At 38.0% G+C, this 20,039-nt stretch overlaps 1 protein-coding gene across 1 annotated transcript in view; it reads left to right on the forward strand.

Moving 5' to 3' along the window:
- VWA3B (von Willebrand factor A domain containing 3B) overlaps positions 1 to 20,039 on the forward strand; it is a 217,297-nt gene that overhangs the window by 161,478 nt on the left and 35,780 nt on the right. Inside the window, 2 exon segments of the mRNA XM_081254147.1 lie at positions 5,962 to 6,012; positions 16,631 to 16,835. Of these exon segments, the coding sequence (XP_081110273.1) occupies positions 5,962 to 6,012; positions 16,631 to 16,835 (256 nt within the window).

A 20,039-nucleotide genomic window follows, 5' to 3' on the forward strand; every position in this document is an offset into this window, starting at 1 on the left:
GGTTGTCTTTTGGTCTTGTTTATGGTTTCCTTTGCTGTGCAAAAGCTTTTAAGTTTCATTAGGTCCCATGTGTTTATTTTTGTCTTTATTTCCATTTCTCTAGGAGGTGGGTCAAAAAGGATCTTGCTGTGATTTATGTCTTAGAGTGTTCTACCTATGTTTTCCTCTAAGAGTTTGATAGTGTCTGGCCTTACATTTAGGTCTTTAATCCATTTTGAGCTTATTTTTGTGTATGGTGTTAGGGAGTGATCTAATCTCATACTTTTACATGTCCCTATCCAGTTTTCCCAGCACCACTTATTGAAGAGACTGTCCTTTCTCCACTGTACATTCCTGCCTCCTTTATCAAAGATAAGGTGACCATATGTGCGTGGGTTTATCTCTGGGCTCTCTATCCTGTTCCATTGATCTATCTTTCTGTTTTTGTGCTAGTACCATAATGTCTTGATTACTGTAGCTTTGTAGTATAGTCTGAAGTCAGGGAGCCTGATTCCTCCAGCTCCATTTTTCGTTCTCAAGATTGCTTTGGCTATTCGGGGTCTTTTGTGTTTCCATACAAATTGTGAAATTTTTTGTTCTAGTTCTGTGAAAAATGCCATTGGTAGTTTGATAGGGATTGCATTGAATCTGTAGATTGCTTTGGGTAGTAGAGTCATTTTCACAATGTTGATTCTTCCAATCCAAGAACATGGTACATCTCTCCATCTATTTGTATCATCTTTAATTTCTTTCATCAGTGTCTTATAATTTTCTGCATACAGGTCTTTTGTCTCCTTAGGTAGGTTTATTCCTAGATATTTTATTCTTTTTGTTGCAATGGTAAATGGGAGTGTTTTCTTGATTTCACTTTCAGATTTTTCATCATTAGTATATAGGAATGCCAGAGATTTCTATGCATTAATTTTGTATCCTGCAACTTTACCAAATTCATTGATTAGCTCTATTAGTTTTCTGGTAGCATCTGTAGGATTCTCTATGTATAGTATCATGTCATCTGCAAACAGTGACAGCTTTACTTCTTCTTTTCCGATTTGGATTCCTTTTATTTCCTTTTCTTCTCTGATTGCTGTGGCTAAAACTTCCAAAACTATGTTGAATAATAGTGGTGAGAGTGGGCAACCTTGTCTTGTTCCTGATCTTAGTGGAAATGGTTTCAGTTTTTCACCATTGAGGACGATGCTGGCTGTGGGTTTGTCATATATGGCCTTTATTATGTTGAGGAAAGTTCCCTCTATGCCTACTTTCTGCAGGGTTTTTATCATAAATGGGTGTTGAATTTTGTCGAAAGCTTTCTCTGCATCTATTGAGATGATCATATGGTTTTTCTCCTTCAATTTGTTAATATGGTGTATCACGTTGATTGATTTGCGTATATTGAAGAATCCTTGCATTCCTGGAATAAACCCCACTTGATCATGGTGTATGATCCTTTTAATGTGCTGTTGGATTCTGTTTGCTAGTATTTTGTTGAGGATTTTTGCATCTATGTTCATCAGTGATATTGGCCTGTAGTTTTCTTTCTTTGTGACATCCTTGTCTGGTTTTGGTATCAAGGTGATGGTGGCCTCGTAGAATGAGTTTGGGAGTGTTCCTCCCTCTGCTATATTTTGGAAGAGTTTGAGAAGGATAGGTGTTAGCTCTTCTCTAAATGCTTGATAGAATTCGCCTGTGAAGCCATCTGGTCCTGGGCTTTTGTTTGTTGGAAGATTTTTTATCACAGTTTCAATTTCAGTGCTTGTGATTGGTCTGTTCATATTTTCTATTTCTTCCTGATTCAGTCTTGGCAGGTTGTGCATTTCTAAGAATTTGTCCATTTCTTCCAGGTTGTCCATTTTATTGGCATAGAGTTGCTTGTAGTAATCTCTCATGATCTTTTGTATTTCTGCAGTGTCAGTTGTTACTTCTCCTTTTTCATTTCTAATTCTACTGATTTGAGTCTTCTCCCTTTTTTTCTTGATGAATCTGGCTAATGGTTTATCAATTTTGTTTATCTTCTCAAAGAACCAGCTTTTAGTTTTATTGATCTTTGCTATCGTTTCCTTCATTTCTTTTTCATTTATTTCTGATCTGATTTTTATGATTTCTTTCCTTCTGCTAACTTTGGGATGTTTTTGTTCTTCTTTCTCTAATTGCTTTAGGTGCAAGGTTAGGTTGTTTATTCGAGATGTTTCCTGTTTCTTAAGGTGGGATTGTATTGCTATAAACTTCCCTCTTAGAACTGCTTTTGCTGCATCCCATAGGTTTTGGGTCGTCGTGTCTCCATTGTCATTTGTTTCTAGGTATTTTTTAATTTCCCCTTTGATTTCTTCATTGATCACTTTGTTATTAAGTAGTGTATTGTTTAGCCTCCATGTGTTTGTATTTTTTACAGCTCTTTTCCTGTAATTGATATCTAGTCTCATAGCATTGTGGTCGGAAAAGATACTTGATACAATTTCAATTTTCTTAAATTTACCAAGGCTTGATTTGTGACCCAAGATATGATCTATCCTGGAGAATGTTCCATGAGCACTTGAGAAAAATGTGTATTCTGTTGTTTTTGGATGGAATGTCCTATGAATATCAATTAAGTCCATCTTGTTTAATGTATCATTTAAAGCTTGTGTTTCCTTATTTATTTTCATTTTGGATGATCTGTCCATTGGTGAAAGTGGGGTGTTAAAGTCCCTAACTATGAATGTGTTACTGTTGATTTCCCCTTTTATGGCTGTTAGTATTTGCCTTATGTATTGAGGTGCTCCTATGTTGGGTGCATAAATATTTACAATTGCTGTATCTTCTTCAATTGATCCCTGATCATTATTTAGTGTCCTTCTTTGTCTCTTGCAATAGTCTTTATTTTAAAGTCTATTTTGTGTGGTATGAGAATTGCTACTCCAGCTTTCTTTTGATTTCCATTCGCATGGAATATCTTTTTCCAACCCCTCACTTTCAGTCTGTATGTGTCCCTAGGTCTGAATTGGGTCTCTTGTAGACAGCATATGTACGGGTCTTGTTTTTGTATCCATTCAGCCAGTCTGTGTGTTTTGGTTGGAGCATTTAATCCATTTACATTTAAGGTAATTATCAATATGTATGTTCCTATTACCATTTTCTTAACTGTTTTGGGTTTGTTATTCTGGGCCTTTTCCTTCTCTTGTGTTTCCTGCCTAGAGAAGTTTCTTTAGCATTTGTTGTAAAGCTGCTTTGGTGGTGCTGAATTCTCTTAGTTTTTGCTTATCTGTAAAGGTTTTAATTTATTTATTTATTATTGTTATTTAATAATATTAACATTAATATTATACAGAACAAAGCTTCTTGATCTTTTGTATTCAATAGTATTGAAGAATTTTGCTGGCATAAATGTCAGTTCCCTTTTCCATCTTGCTTCATCTTTCTAAAGATAGGCAGAATGTGAAAAGATGAAAAGTAACTAATGAAACTTAGTTTATCCCCATCTCATCCCCAATAAAACATTTCTAAGGAGTTTCCCACCACAAGAAAGCCAGATATAACCCTAAGTCCGTATGGTTAGGGATGACCAAATGAGTGGGAAGCTCACAGTCCTCTGGCCAAAATAGTGACATAAACTAGCAGTTTTGGTCACACTTAGTGCCCATGTGTAGGAGTCCTTCTCGTTCAATATTTTAAGAATTACAGAAGCCGTTTTGGCTTTGTGTGTCTGAGCATAAGCTCTGAGTGAGGATTACCAGGGTTGGCTGGATTCTGGAGTGATTTTTCCACAGCTTGTGTTGTGAATCTAAGGTCAAGGTCTCAGCCCTCAGATCCACAGGAGAAGCTTCAGTTCTGGCTCAGGAACCAGGCATAGTAGCCTCTGCTTATCATCGATTTGCTTGGGCTGCTGACTAGACTTCTGAAGTATCATTAGTTACAAGTTGCTTTGCAAATGAGCCACTTGGTACAAGTGGATTTGCAAACTAGAGGTAGAGAAAGCTAGTAAACGCTACACTCAGCCAAATTTCAGTCTCCTAAAACAAACAGGAAAACTGTGGTTTGTCAAATCCCAGCATCCCACAAGGACTGCCCTCGTCCCGCACGCTTAGAGGCTTTCCCACGTTTGCCTTCCGGGACAGTGGAGCCGGGATTCACACACTCTCTGCTGCCCTCAGCTCACACCCACTCGCTTTTTCTGCCCTGTGTGCTTTGAAATAGTTCAGTGAAGGTGGAAAACAGAGGAATAATAGAGGTTATGAAAATACCCTCTTGGAAAAATATTTTCTGAAGAACCGAATTAAAATTAGAGACATGTCCTAGCTAATTGGACCCACACTCACCAACTGTTTCTGAGTGTCTAAGCCTCACCCTCCTTCAGAAGCTGGAGGGAATGAGCCTTAGTTATTCCTGGTCACTTTATACCATACAGCTCACTTAATCCTCGCAACTCCAGCGGTAGGTGGTGTTATCTTTGTTTTATCAATAAGAAAACAGTGTTTCAAAAAGTTATGTAACAGGTTCACACAGTGGCAAAGTGGAGATGCTGAGATTTGAACCCAGACCCACGTAGCTCCCAAGCCCTTGTCGCACTCCCAGCCTCCCTACTCTACTGCCTGCACTTTCAAGGTTTAGACTTAAAAGGATTTACAGTTTTGTTTTGTTTTGTTTTTTTCCCCAGCAATGCACGCAAGCCTTAGAAGCCCTGATCATTGTTTCATCAACCACATCATTAAAGAAAACCATTTCCAAATAGGCCCCAAAGAACCAAGAACATCAAGAGACACAGGAGCCGAGCTGGCTTATTTCCCACTTCCTGACTCTTCCTGTCATTTACAGAGCATTTACCTGTGTCAGACACAGTTCTGTGTGCGGTGCACATAACTTGCTCATTGAGTCTGCACTGCAGCACTGTGAGGGAGGTACTGTGATTACCCCCTTTCTACAGAAAAGTTGGCTGCTGGCCCGAAGTCTCCCAGCTGATAAGAGGAGGAGCTAGCTGAGCTTTGGACCCAGGCAGTCTGGCTCCAGGGTCTGTGCTTTTCACCACCATGCCAGACCCCCTTTCCATGATCTCACCAGGCCTGTGATGGGAGATCAGGGCAGGATAACACCACCTAAAGTGTGCTCCCAGAGCCCTGTGCCACAGATGCTGGGTCCAAGGATTAGACGCATGCCTCCTGGGGAGAGGCAGTATTCTCCCACCCCATTTTATTGAAGCTTTTTTGCTTCATGGAACACCAGCTCACAGCCTGTGGAGCCAGTGTTCTGTGCCCTGTGCCCTAGTAAGCCTGATTTGGGTGATGATGTAGCACTACAGAGCTGGGCTGGAAGCTCTGGAAAAAGCACCACTGATTAGTAACAAGAAAAGGAGCTGTAACTACCTGATAGAAAGCACTGGCTCCAACTTCCTCGTTTCTTCTTAGGTTGCCAGCATCTCTCTGCAAACACGTTCAGTGAGCTTTAGTCTCAGCCCCACCAACTCTCGGTGCTGGATAAGTAAGGCGCTTCATCTGTCTGCCCCTCTTAGCGTCTGCATTTGGAAAACAAGGAGATCAGGCTGGTTGATCTCTAAAGTGTGTCCCAATCCTCTTATTTATGACCCTATTAACCTTTTTTTTTTTTTTTTTGCTCTGAGAATCCAGACAGAAGAATGCCAACAGAAGGCAGGCTAAGGGCACACATATTTTTCCTTATGAAGAAAAGCAGTGGGTGTTTAGAAACATCTTCATGCAGAGATAATGAGGACCAGTTTGTTTGCTGCCTTTTCTCAGACCGGGTTTTACCTGATCCAGCTGAGAGCTGTGCCCTCCTTTAATATTTAGCAGGATTGCCACAAAGCCATGAGGCGTCTGCAGTGATGCTGAGGATGGGAGGGAGACACATCCAATCTCTTTGAGCGAGTGGCAATGACATGGTCCAGCGGTGGTGGTGCTGCGTGGCTTGGGATCTTGCTGCCCAGGGTCAGCTTTTTGTCATGAAATGAACTGTTGCTACTAAATAACTATTGTTGATTTTTTTTTAAAACAGGCGCCTGAATAAAATTGTTTGGCAAGCATTATCTCAAGAGGAAAAGAAAAAGTAAGCCAGTTTCTTCTCACTTTTTAAAAGTTTTTAAAATTTTGGTGAAATTCACATAACCTACAATTAACAGTTTTTAAATGTACAATTCAGTGGTATTTAAGTTATTCAAAATGTGCAAACCACCACCTCCCTCTAGTTTCAAAACTTTTCTATCATCTCAGAAAACACCTTGTACCATTAAGTACTCCTTCCCCGTTCCTCTCTCCCCGTCTGGTAACCACCAATCTGCTTTCTGTCTCTCTGAATCTGCATATTCTGGATATATCATATGAAAGGAATAATATATCATGTGACCTTTTGTGTCTGGCTTCTTTTACTTAGTTAATGTAAAAATTTAATGTTTTCAAGGTGCCTCCAAGTTGTAAGCATATGTAGTATTTCCTTCCTTGTTATGCCTGAGTAATGATCCATTTTATGTATATACCACAGTTTGTTTATCCATTCTCCCACTGATGGATATTTGGGTTGTGTCTACTTTGGGGCTTTTATGAACAATGCTGAAAAATACCTAGAAGTTTCTGTGTGGACATGTGTTCTCATTTCTCTTGAGTACATACCTAGCCGTGGATATTCTGGGTCACAGAGTAATTCTGTGTTTAACTTTTTGAGCAACTGCCAAACTTCTCATTTACTTTCCGCAACTGCATCTTTTTACATTCCCACCTCGTACATACAGCAATGTATGAGGGTTCTTGTTTCTCCACATTATTGCTGACACTTGTTATTTTTCTTGTTTTAAAAAACTGAAGTTGGGCTTCCCTGGTGGTGCAGTGGTTAAGAAACCGCCTGCCAATGCAGGGAACACGGGTTCGAGCCCTGGTCCGGGAAGATCCCCTTAGCGGAGCAGCTAAGCCTGTGCTCTACAACTACTGAGCCTGTGCTCTACAGCCCATGAGCCACAACTACTGAGCCCATATGCCACAACTACTGAAGCCCGTGCACCTAGAGCCCATGCTCCACAATAAGAGAAGCCACTGCAATGAGAAGCCCACGCACCGCAACCAAGAGTAGCCCCCACTCACCACAACTAAAGAAAGCCTGCGTGCAGCAACGAAGACCCAATGCAGCCAATAAATAAATAAATTTATATAAATAAATAAAAATAAAAAACTGAAGTCATCCTAGTGGGTGTGAAGTAATATCTCATTGTGGTTTTCACTTGCATTTCCTTAACAATCAATACTGTTGAACATTGTTTTGTGTGCTTGTTGGTCATGTGTACATCTTCTTCGGAGAAATATCTATTCAGGTCTTTTGCCCATTTGTAAATTGAGTAGTTTGTATTTTGTTGTTGAGTTGTAAGAGTTCTAGATATCAAGCCTTATCAGATATATGATTTGTCAATATTTTCTCCCATTCTATAGACTGTCTTTTCACATTCTTGATAATGTCCTTATTTTGCCCAAAAGGTTTTAATTTCTAGGAAGTCAGTTTATCTATTTTTCCTTTCATTGCTCATGATTTGGTGTCAAATCTAAGAATCTATTGCCAAATATGAAGTCATGAAGATTTACCACTGTGTTTTCTTCTAATACTTTTATGGTTTTAGCTGTTACATTTAGGTCATTGATCCATCTTGAGTGAATTTTTGTATATGGAGTGAGGTAGGGGTTCAACTTCTTTTTTTTGCATGAAGATACCCATTTTTTTTCTAGTAACATTTGTATAAGAGACTATTTTCTAGTATCATTTGTTTAAGAGACTATATTGAACAGTCTTGGCATATTTGTCGAAAACCAATAACCATATATATTTGCATTTATTTCTGAACTCTCTTTCTATTCCATTGGTCTATATGCTTATTTTTATACCAGTACCACACTCTTCTGACAACTGTAGTTTTGTAGTGAGTTTTGAAATTGGGAAGTGAAAGTCTCCTAACTTTGTTCTTCTATTTCAAAATTGTTTTGTTATTCGTGGCCCATTGAAGTTCCATATGAATTTGAGGATTAGCTTTTTCATTCCTGCAAAAAAACCATTGGAACTTTGATAGGGATTACACTAAATATGTAGGTCACTTTGGAGAGTATTCCCAAGTTAACAATAAGTCTTCCAACTCATGAACATGGGATATATCTCCATTTATTTAAGTCTTCAGTTTTCTTCAGCAATATTTTATAGTTTTCGGTATACAAGTCTTTTACCTTTATATTATTTTGTTCTTTTGGATACTATTGTAAATGGAATTGTTTTCTTAATTTTATTTCCAGCATATAGAAATACAACTAGTATTGCTAGTATGTAGAAATACAACTTATTTTTTGTGTGTTGATCTCGTACCTTACAACTTTGCTGACTTTATTAGTTCTGGTAGTTTTGCAGCGGGAGGAATCTATGGAATATTCTATGTATAGAAATAGTCATCTACAAACAGAGATAGTTTTACTTCTTTCCAACTTGTATGTCTTTTATTTCTTTCTCTTGCTTAATTGATTTGAGAATTCCAGTATGATATTGTTTTTTTGTTTTGTTTTGTTTTTGTTTTTGTTTTTTGTTTTTTGCGGTACGCAGGCCTCTCACTGTTGTGGTCTGTCCCATTGCGGAGCACAGGCTCCAGACGTGCAGGCTCAGTCATGGCTCACGGGCCCAGCCGCTCCACGGCATGTGGGATCTTCCCAGACCGGGGCACGAACCCATGTCCCCTGCATCGGCAGGCGGACTCTCAACCACTGCGCCACCAGGGAAACCCTCCAGTATAATATTGAATAGCAGTGGTGAAAGAAGGCATTCTTGTCTTGTTCCTGATCACAGGGAGAAAACTTTCAGTCTTTTTTCATTGAGCAGGATGTTAGTCGTGGGTTTTTCATAAATGCCCTTTATCATGATAAGGAAGTTCTCTTGTATTCCAAGTTGATTGTTTTTATCATGAAAGTGTGTTTGTGGAGTTTTGTCAAATGCTTTTTCTGCATCTATTGAGGTGATCATGTGGGTATTTTTTCCTCTGTTCTATTGATGTAGTGTATTAAATCAATTGATTTTCTTAGGTTGAACCACTCTTGCATTCTTGGGATAAATCCCACTTAGTCATGGTGTATAATCCTTTTAATGGTCTATTGGATTTGTTTTGCTAGTAATATGGTGAGGCTATTTAGTTCTATATTCATAAGCAGAAATGTTCGTGTAGTTTGCTTTTCTTTAGCATCTTTGTCTGGCATTGGTATCAGATGAATCTTGTCCTCATATAATGTATTTGGAAGTGACTTCTCTCTTCTGTTTTTTGGGGATTGAATAGGATTGATGTTAACTGATCTTTTTATGTTTGGTAGAATTCATCAGTGAGGCCTTTTGGTCCTGGACTTTTCTTTGTTGGGGGATTTTTGATTACTGATTCAATGTCTTTATTATAGGCTGTAGAGATTGTCTATTTTGTGTGAAGTCAGTTTTGGCAATTTGTGTGTTTCTAGGAATTTGTCCATTTGTATAGATTATCTAATTTGAAAACATACAGTTGTTCATATTATTCTCTATAATCCTTTTAATTTTTGTCAGATCAATAGTAATGTCCTTGCTTTTGTTTCTGATTTTAGTAGTTCTGTCTTTTCTCCTTTTAGTCAGCCTAGCTAAAGCTTTGCCAATTTTGTTGATATTGTCAAAAACCAACTTTTCATTCTGTTGATTCTGTTATTTTTCTATTCTCTCTTTTGTTTATCTCTGCTCTAATCTTTAATATTTCCTTCCTTCTGCTGGCTTTGGGTTTAGTTTTCTCTTCTTTTTCTTGTTCCTTAAGGTGTACACCTAGGTTGTTGATTTGAGATCTTTCTTTCTTTTTACTAGACATTTACAGCCAGAAATTTCCCTCTGACCATTGGCTTTGCTGCATCCCATGTGTTTTTATATGTTGTGTTTTCATTTTTATTCATCTCAACGTATTTTCTAATTCCCAATTTCTAGTAGTGATTTCTTCTTTGACCCATTGGTTGTTTAAGAGTGTGGTGTTTAAATTTATACATATATACTTCCAGTTTTCCAGTTTTATCTCTGTTATTTCTAGCTTCATTCCACTGTTCTGGAAAAGGTACTCTATATGATTTGATCTTTAAAATATTTTGAGAATTTCCTTATGACCTAACATATGGTCTATCCTGGAGAATGTTGCATGTGCATTTAAGAATACTTGTTTTACTGTTGTTGGGTGAGGTGTTCTATATATAAGTCTAGTTGTTTTATAGTGTTTTCTAGTTCTCTGTTTCCTTTGTGATCTTCTGTCTGGTTGTTCTATTATTGAAAGTGGGATATTGAAGTCTCCTTTTTGTACAACTGTCTATATCTTCCTTCGAGTTTGTCAATGTTTGCTTCATATACTTTTGGGCTCTGTTGATAGATGCATATGTATTTACAGTTGTTATATCTTCTTGATGATTTGACATTTTTATTAATATAAATAATGTCCTTCTTTTTCTCTTGTAAAAGTGTATGACTTAAGATCTATTTTATCTGATATTAGTATAATCATTCCAGCTCTCTTTTGGTTATTATTTGCATGGAATATCTTTTTTCATTTTATCATGTTCAACCTATTTGTGTCTTTAAGTCTAAAGTGGGTCTCTTTATAGTAGCGTATAGTTGGATCATGGTTTTTTTAATCCATTCTGCCTATCTCTGTCTTTTAACTGGTGAGTTTAATGCATTTACATTTACAGTAACTACTGATAATGAAGGACTTACTTCTGTCATTGTGCTATTTGTTTGGTATATGTCTTGTCTATTTTGTTTCTCAATTCCTCCAATATCACCTTCTTGTGTATTTGATTTTTCTTCTAATGTATCATTATGATCCCTCTTCATTTCCTTTTTTACATAGTTTTTCATTATTTTCTTAATGATTACATGGAGATTACAGTTAACATCCTAAATGTATAACAAAGTAGTTTGAATTGATATCAACTCATTTTCAATAGTGTACATTATCTCTGTTTCTATCCAGCTCATCCCCTCTTTATATTGTTATTGTCACAAATTACATCTTTTACATTATGTGTCCATTAACATAGTTTTATAATCATTGTTTTATGCATTTGTCTTTTAAATAATATAGGAAACAAAAGAGGAGTTACATACCAAAAATACAAGAATATTAGCTTTTATATTTACGTATGTAGTCATCTTTGCCAGTCATCTTTTTTTTTTTTTTTTTTTGTGGTACACGGGCCTCTCACTGTTGTGGCCTCTCCCGCTGTGGAGCACAGGCTCCGGACATGCAGGCTCAGCGGCCATGGCTCACAGGCCTAGCCGCTCCGCGGCATGTGGGATCTTCCCGGACCGGGGCACGAACCCATGTCCCCTGCATCGGCAGGCGGACTCTCAACCACTGCGCCACCAGGGAAGCCCTGCCAGTCATCTTTATTTCTTCGTATGGCCAGTGTAACTTGTCTTCCAGTGTCCTCTTATTTCATCCTGAAGAGCTCTCTTTAGCATTTCCTGTATGGGGAAGCCCTACTAGCAACAAACACCCTTGGTTTTTATTATGTTTTAACAAATGTGTTAATTTCTCCTTCATTTGTGAAGGATACTTTTGCCAGATATAGAATCCTTGCTTGATAGTGTTTTCCTCTCAGCATTCTAAATATACCGTATCAATGGACTTCTCTGGTGGTCCAGTGATTAAGACTCCACGCTTCCAGTGCAGGGGGCATGGGTTCGATCCCTGTTCAGGGAACTGAGATCCCACATGCCATGCAGCACGGCCTAAATAAATAAACAAACAAACCCTATCACTGCCTTCTGGACTTCATGGTTTCTGATAAGAAATCAGCTGTTGATCTTATTGAGGATTTCTTGTTCATGAGCCACTTTTGTTCCTTTCAAGATTCTCTGTCTTTGTCTTTGTCTTCAACAGTTTGATTATAGTATAGTGTCTTGGTATAGCTCTCTTTGAGTGTATTCTGCTTTTCGTTCACTGTGCCTCTTGGATTGTGTAGATGTATGTCTTCCATCAAATTTGGAGAGTTTTTGGCCATTATTTCATTTTTGCCAAATATTTTCACCCTTTTCTCTCTCATTTCCTTTTGGCACTCTCATAATGCGTATGTTGTTAAGCTTGATAGAATCCCATATGTCCTTTAGACTCTTCTTCATTCTTGTATTCTTTCTGCTCCAGACACTATGTAATCTCATTTGATCTATCTGCAAGTTTGCTGATTCTTTCTCCTGCCTGCTCAAGTCTACTGTTAAAAGTCTCTAATGAATTTTTCATTTCACCTATATTACTTTTCAGCTCTAGAATTTCTGTTTGGTTCATTTTCATAATTTCTCTTTATTGATATTGCGTAGTTGCTCATATATCATTCTCAGGATTTCATTTAGTTCTTTGTCCATGGTTCCCTTCACCTCTTTGAGCATATTTAAGACAGTTATTTTAAAGTCTTTCTCTACCAAATCCAGTGTCTGGACTTCATCTGTCAGTTTATTTTTTTCCATGTGAATGGGTTATATACTTCCATGCTTCTTTGTATTCTTTGTAATTTTTTATTGAGAACAGAACGTTTTGGACATTGTAACATAGTAACTCTGGAAATTAGATTCTCTACCCTCCCCAGAAATTTCTGTTGTTGCCTGATGAAGGCTGCAGTTGTCTGTTTAGTGTCTTTCCACACTATTTTTTCAAAGTCTGTATTCCTTGTCATGTGTGTTCACTGAAGTATTGTTTCATCTCTGTGGTCAGCCCTTGACCTGACAGAGATTTCCCTAAATGCCAGCCTCTCTCTTCATCAAGCATTCCCCTGGATACAGTAAGTATTCAACTAGATTCCAGAGTTCCAAAATAGCTAATTCTATCAATAGTTGTTTTGGTGAAAAGACAAATTCCTTGATTTCTCTACTCCACCATCTTGCATGACATCACTTCCCTCCTCACTATCTAAAGCAAGGTTTGGGTAAGTTATGAGGCCTTTATTATATTGAGATAGTTTCCTTCTATTCCTAGTTTGTTGAGTGTTTGACTTTTTAATCACGAAGAGTGTTGAATTTTGTCATAATTTTGCTGTATCAATTGAGATGATCAAGTGGTTTTTTTCCTTCATTCTGTTACTGTGATGTATTATATTGATTCATTTTTGTATGTTGCATTCCAGGAATAAAATCTCACTCTTCATGGTGTATAATCCTTTCATAATATGCTGTTGAATTTGGTTTGCTAGTATTGTGTTGAGGATTTTTGAATCAATGTTCACAAGGAATATTGGGCTGTAGTTTTCTTGTGGTATCTTTGTCTGGCTTTGGTATCAAGGTAATGCTGGCATCATAGAATGAGTTTCAAAATGTTCCCTCCTCTTAAATATTTGGAAGTATTTGTGGAGGATTGGTGTTAATTCTTCTTTGAATGTGTGGTAGCACTCTCCATGGAAGCTACATAGTGCTGAGCTCAAGTTTGTTGGAAATTATTTGCTTACTGATTCAGTCTCCTTACTAGTTATAGGTCTGTTCAGATTTTTTATTTCTTCCTGATTCAGTCTTAGTTGGTTATAATTTTATAGGAATTTATCCATTTCTTCTAGGTTATCCATTTTGTTGGTGTCTAATGGATCATAGTAGTCTTTTATGATCCTTTTTATTTCTGTGACAACAGTTGTAATGTTCTCTCTTTCCTTTCTGATTCTAGTTATTTGAATCTTCTCTTTTTTCCTCTTAATCTAGCTAATAAGCATTTGTCAGTTTTGTTGTTCTTTCCAGAATCTAACTCTTAGTTTCATAGATTTTTTTCTATTGTTTTTCTATACTCTATTTCACTTATTTCTGCTCTAATCTTTATTTCCTTCTTTCTGCTAACTTAGGTTTAGTTTATTCTCCATTTTCCCAGTTCCTTTAGGCGTAAAGTTAGGTTGTTGATTTGAGATTTTTCCTCTTTTTTAATGTAAATATTTAGCACTATAAATTTCCCTCTTATGACTGCTTTTGCTCTATCTTAGACATTTTGATATGTTGTGTTTTTATTTTTAAATATCTCAAGATATTTTATAATCTCCCTTATGATTTCTTCTTTGACCCATTGGTTGTTTAAGAGTGGGTTGTTTAATTTCCACATATTTGTGTATTTTCCAGTTTTTCTTCTGCTACTGATTTCTAGTTTTATTCCATTGTTATTGGAGATTATACTTTATATGATTTAATCTTAAAAACTTTTAACACTTGTGTTCTTACATGTGGTTTATCCTGGAGAGAATGTTCCACGTGCACTTAAGAAGAATATGTATTCTGCTGTTCGCTGGTGATGTGTTCTGTATATGTCTGTTAGGTCTAATTAAACTATAGTGTTTTTCAAGTCCTCTGTTTCTTTATTGGTCTTCTGTTTGGTGGTTCTATCCATTATTGAAATCTCCTCCTTTTATACTGTTTCTTTCTATTTCTCCCTTCAATTCTGTTTATGTTTGCTTCTATATTTGGGAGCTCTGAAATTAGGTGCATATATATTTATGATTGTCAAATCTTCCTGGTGGATAGACCCTTTTACCATTATATAATGTCCTTCTTTGTCCTTGTAACAATTTATGACTTAAAATAGTCATAATTTGCTTATTTATTTCTTTTGATTGACGAAGTGTGCTTTTGAAGCTCTCTAGTGAATTTTTCAGTTATTGTATTCTTTTTATATATATATCTTTATTGGAGTATAATTGCTTTACAGTGTTGTGTTAGTTTCTGCTGTACAACAAAGTGGATCAGCTATATGTATATATATATATATCCCTGTATCCCCTCTTGAGCCTCCCTCCCACTCTCCCTATCCAACCCCATTAGGTCGTCACAAAGTACGAAGCAGGTCTCCCTGTGCAATGCAGCAGCTTCCCACTAGCCATCCATTTTGCTCAGTTATTGTATTCTTCAGATCCAGAATTTCTGTTTGGTTCTTTTTATAATCTCTATATCTGTTGATATTCTCATTTTGTTCATGCATCATTTTCCTGATTTCATTTAGTTGTCTGTATTCTCCTTGAGCTCACTGAGCATTTTTAAGACAGTTATTTTCGATTGTTTGTCAGGTAATTCATAAATCTCCTTTCTTTAGGGTAGATTTCTGGAGATTATTTTGTTCCTTTGATTGGGCCATCTTTCTCTGTTTCTTTGTATGCCTTAGTATATTTAGGCAATATTTGGGCATTTGATAAAACAAACACTTCTCCCAGTCTTTACAGATGGCTTCTTACAGGGGAAGACCTCCACCAATCGTTCTGGCTAGAGATTCTGGGACCCTCTCACACCTTTTCTGGGGTTATGTCTTCTCTAGGCTTGTGCATGTCATTTCCCAGCTGAAGAGGTTTTGCCCCTGTTTTTTTCTCAGGAACCTGTAATCTCTGCTCTCCCTGGTGTCTGTCTTTAGTACTGCAGTATCTCTGGTGCTGTAAGCACCCATGAAATTTGCCTTTGTTCTCAGCTGCCCCAACCTGGCATCCAAAGTATACTGCCATTTTTATCAACATTCTGAGTCAAGTGAGACAGAAGCCAGTCTCTCGGGCAGCCCCACAAAAGACCAAAATGTTGGATACATGTTGAATAGGAGTTTTCTCCCAGCTGCTCTGCAGTGTGCCAGGGAAGGTGAGGGGCTTGGCCAGACAAAATACAACACATTTTCCTACTCGCTTCAATGCCTACTCTTCTTGGCTTTGTGCTCCTGGAGGGCAGGTACATTTTAACTGGTTTCTAGAATTCTCACAAAGGCAGTTTGGTCTTTATATGGTTAGTCACCATCTTTGTGGGAATGAGGGCCTGGGGTTTCTCATTTCACCATTTTGCTGACATCACACCAATTTAGATTTTTTAATAAGCATTTTTAATGTCTTCTGTTGACAACTTTGTTTGTGGATTGAGTCCTGTGACTGTACTGGTTTAACAGTGTGCTCTTCCAACACCCAACGTCTAAAAAATGCCATGACATTTTCAACAATAAGAGAATGACAATTATGAAATGTTTTTCCTCCCTCATGTCCCTCAATCAATCAATCTCTGTACCCTCTTCCATGAGTATCTGACTCAGAAGTACTGGGACTGGAAACAGAATCCAGGACTTGGGACCTCCACACCCCACTGTGTTCCCCTGGAATCACACAGCTTGTTCATCAGCTGATAGAAAGTTTGGCTTCTGTTCTTTGTGTACCAAAACAGTGAAGCCAGAAAGTTTAGGCCTATTTAGGCTTACAAGAGGAGAGAAGATAAAAATAGCTAAAATGAGCTAATAGGAGAATTACTGCACTGAGACAAATATTTGAGTTTAGTGTTTGCTTTGTTTTCCAGAGTCACTGCTAGGCACAGTTGTGTGAAATTTCTTTGAAACTCACTGTTGGTTCTGCCAAATGTTAGACCTAGGGAGAAAGGAATGGGTTCCAAATACGGTGAAAAAATTGTTGAAAAAATAACTTACGTGTATCAAACTTCTATAAAATCAGATCATCAAATTAGGTAATGGGGAAAAGTGCCTACCATGCCTCGGAGATGATTGTTTCTAACTTGCATAAACTACCAAAGCCCTGGCGGGCCAGAAGGCATGGCTGTGATTCTGTCAACTGACACCTGCCATCTGCTTTGACAGATGTTTCTCAGGGGAGGGTTTACAGAAAAAACATCTTTCCATATGTTTTCTAAAATGATCACTTTATGTTTCTCTTTCTTCTTCTTCTTTTTTTAGGTTAGGTGCAAACAAACCAATGTGTTACTTAGAAAACAAGGCAGCTTTAAACAAGGCATTAGAACGGTTGAACTGGCCCATTTCATTGAAGGAGCTGTCAGTGCTGGAGAATGAAATCCTAGCTGGGAAAATGTACATGCAGCAGGCCATGGAACTCCAGGAGGCTGCCAGGAAGAAGAATCATGTGAGCAGGGCCCTTGAAGAGGTGTGTACCGTGGAGGTGTTTGTATTCCCTCCCTCCCTCCTATCCCAAGCCCTTGCCATTCCTGTGCTGGCCTCCCCTCTCTCCCACCTCCCACTGCACTGATTTCTAAGAGTTACAGCCAACCCACTTAAGGTCTCAGGACTTCTTTCAACAGAAAGGAAATGCCATTTGATTTTACTCTGGCCTTATTTTTAAAACAGTACATGCTTTAATTGAAAAATAAAGCTAAACAGAAGTATTGTGTAGTGATTAAAAGCCTGGACTTTGATATGAGCCAGACCAAAGTCCAGCCTCAGATCTGCCACCTAATCCCTGTGTGATCTTGGCCAGTGACTGTGTCTCTCTAAACCTTAGGGGTTTTTTTTTAATCTGTAAAATAAGAGTGTTAATAGTATCTGCCTCATAGGCTTCTTATGGAAGCAAAATGAGCATTTAAAGTACTTAATATTGAAAGCTCCCCCCATAAGTGTTTGCAATTATTATTACTAGTAAAACAGACCTTCTACAAGGAAAATTTATTTTCTGGCAGCCATATTATTTATTACCACTTTGTATCATTTACTTTTAATTGTTTTTCTTCCTTGAATAAATTTTACACATAATTGCAGTTAGAGTATCCATAATCATTTTATGGTCTGCTTTTCAATTTAGCATTGTCTCATGTATTTTCTCTGTGTTTTTGCTGAATCATCAGACTGATATTTTTTGTGGTTACATAATATTCCATGGTGTGTAAATACCCTGATTTGTTTAACTCTTCACTGGATGTTGGACATTTGAGGGTTTTTTCCAGTTTTCTTCTCTTTCACATCATGTTTTAATGCTTCTGTAGTGCATATAGTTGAACTATTTTGCTAGGATAAATTCTTAGGTGTGGGATTCTTGGACCAAAGGACATGAACACTTGAGGGCTCTAAATACTTGCAGCCTGTGTAATATCCTCCTTCTGACTATAGTAGGGTGTGTGTAAACCTGGAACAGTTCATGCAGAATCTTACTGAGTTCTATATAATTTTCATATATTCACCATATGATAGTCTAAAAGATATATCCAAGGAACTGACCTTTGAGATTCATCTTTTTTGATTTCAGTCTTTGCTAAGTGATACCAGCTTTGCCTGGTTTTAAATTCTGTATTTGCTGTTCTAGATTCTTGTGTTTTATTTGCTTATTTTTATTTAATTTTATTTTTCCCCTGCAAATGGCTTTTTTTCCTTCAGTGTAGAAAGCTATTTCTTTTGTGCAGAGTACAAAAGTTTTATCATATCTTTATTTTTATTTATATTTTTGTTTTTATTTATTTAATTTATTTATATATATTGGGAGGGGGGTGGTTGTTTTTATTCAAAGTGACCTTCTCAAAGAGTTGTTCAGTCTTTCTTTGGAAGGCACCATCTGATGACCCCAAACATGTGGCTGTCTATTGGCCTTCCTCACGTAGATGCCCTGTAAACACCAAAAATCAAGAAGACTGAATTCAAATGAATTAAATCCCTCTCCCTGGAAATCTGCTCTTCTTTTCCTCATGCTTCTTCCTCTCTGTTCTTTCATTTATTCATTGAAATATGTATGAGTTCCTATGAGGTACCAAGCCCTATTCTAGGCACTAGAGGTACCTAAACACATGGACCAAGTCCCACTCTTATTCTAGTTGAGGTGAACAGATAGGTTCTAAATGATGGACTTTTGCATGTTGAGCTCTGGTGACATTACTGCCTAACAGCAGAATTTGCAAGCATTATTCTTTTATCTATACTTTATATTAAATGTTAAAATGGGAAGTGTTGCTAATGAAGTGAAAAGAAGCCTCTTGTGTTTCAGAACGTACTGTAGTCTCCTGAATTTGTGGGAATCAAAAGCTCATTGTTCATGGGATATTAATCAATTGCTCTATTTCTTTATTCCCTTGTCCACAGAGTGGGAATTAAAATAATTTCCACAATTTCTTCATCCAAAAACATTTGTTCACTCCCTACCATGGATCAAATTCTGTCCTTGGCACAGGTGGTCTCAGCCTGCCACATTCTTCTCTCTTTCCTTGGGGCCTCCCAAGGTGATACTATACATTGGACACAAAATAGGGGTTTGTTAACAGCAATGGAGACATGGACCCAGCCTAGTGGAGGAGACATACTGGCCTAGAACATAACCTCTGTGAGAGCTGAGACCTTGTCTGGCCTTACTTGTAGCTGTATCCATAGCTACATCCACTGAGAATGATGCCTGGCACACAGTGGACACGCAAAAATATTTATTGAAGGAATGAAACCCAGATCCTTATAGCAGAGTATTATAAATATGACAACAGAGGCATAGCCATAGAACAACTGGAAGATGGGAAAAAGTGAACGATTCTGGCTGAGGCGTTGAGGAAGTCTTCATGGGGGGGATGAGTGAATTTGGTCTGGAAGGATGTGTAGGAATTTGAGGGGGGGTGTGTGAGAAATGTTCTGAGTGAGAGAAACTGTTTGTGCAAAGGCAGGAAGGTGGAAAGAACATGGCATGTTCACCAGGGGCATGGCAGGAGACAAGACGGGAAAGGGAAGATGGCCTCAGAATACAAGGAACTTGGAAATCTCTCCTAGGATCAGGAACCAAGTCTGTAGGAAATGGATACCAGCAAGGAATTTTCAGCAAGTGGAGGACATGAATAGATTTGTGTCTTGGAAAGATTATTTTGGCAGCAAGATGAGGCTCAGTGTAGGGGGGAAAGACCAAAACCAGGTGCAGACTCCACTGAGAGGTGTTGAGTCCTTGAGTCAAGCCGGTATAGTGGGGAGGGAATGGGTGAAAGAGATACCAGTTGGTGGAAAGTGAATGTGTGGGGTGAGCCAGAGGGCAACGTTGAGGATACCCACAAACTTCCCGTCTTGGACAACTGGGAGACAGAGGCACGGTTAACCACCACATCTGTGTCACCTCTGCTCCGCAGAGAGACAGCCCCTCTGTCATTCTCTAACCCCTTCCCACATTTTTGTTTTCTTCACAGCACGTTTCGTTTCACCACCTGACATTATGTACGTATTTGTTCATCATCTGTTCATCATCTGGAATGAGGGTGGGACTTGGTCCCTTGTGTTCTGGGTATTCCTAGTGTTGCTGGAGTATTGCTTGGCACCTTGTAGGCACTCCCAGGTATTCGAATGAATACCTGAATGAAAGAACAAGAGGAAGAGGTACCATGAGAGGCAGAGTGGATTTTCA

Source organism: Mesoplodon bidens (assembly GCF_964165515.1).
Source record: "Mesoplodon bidens genome assembly, chromosome: 14".
Lineage (NCBI taxonomy): Eukaryota > Metazoa > Chordata > Mammalia > Artiodactyla > Ziphiidae > Mesoplodon > Mesoplodon bidens.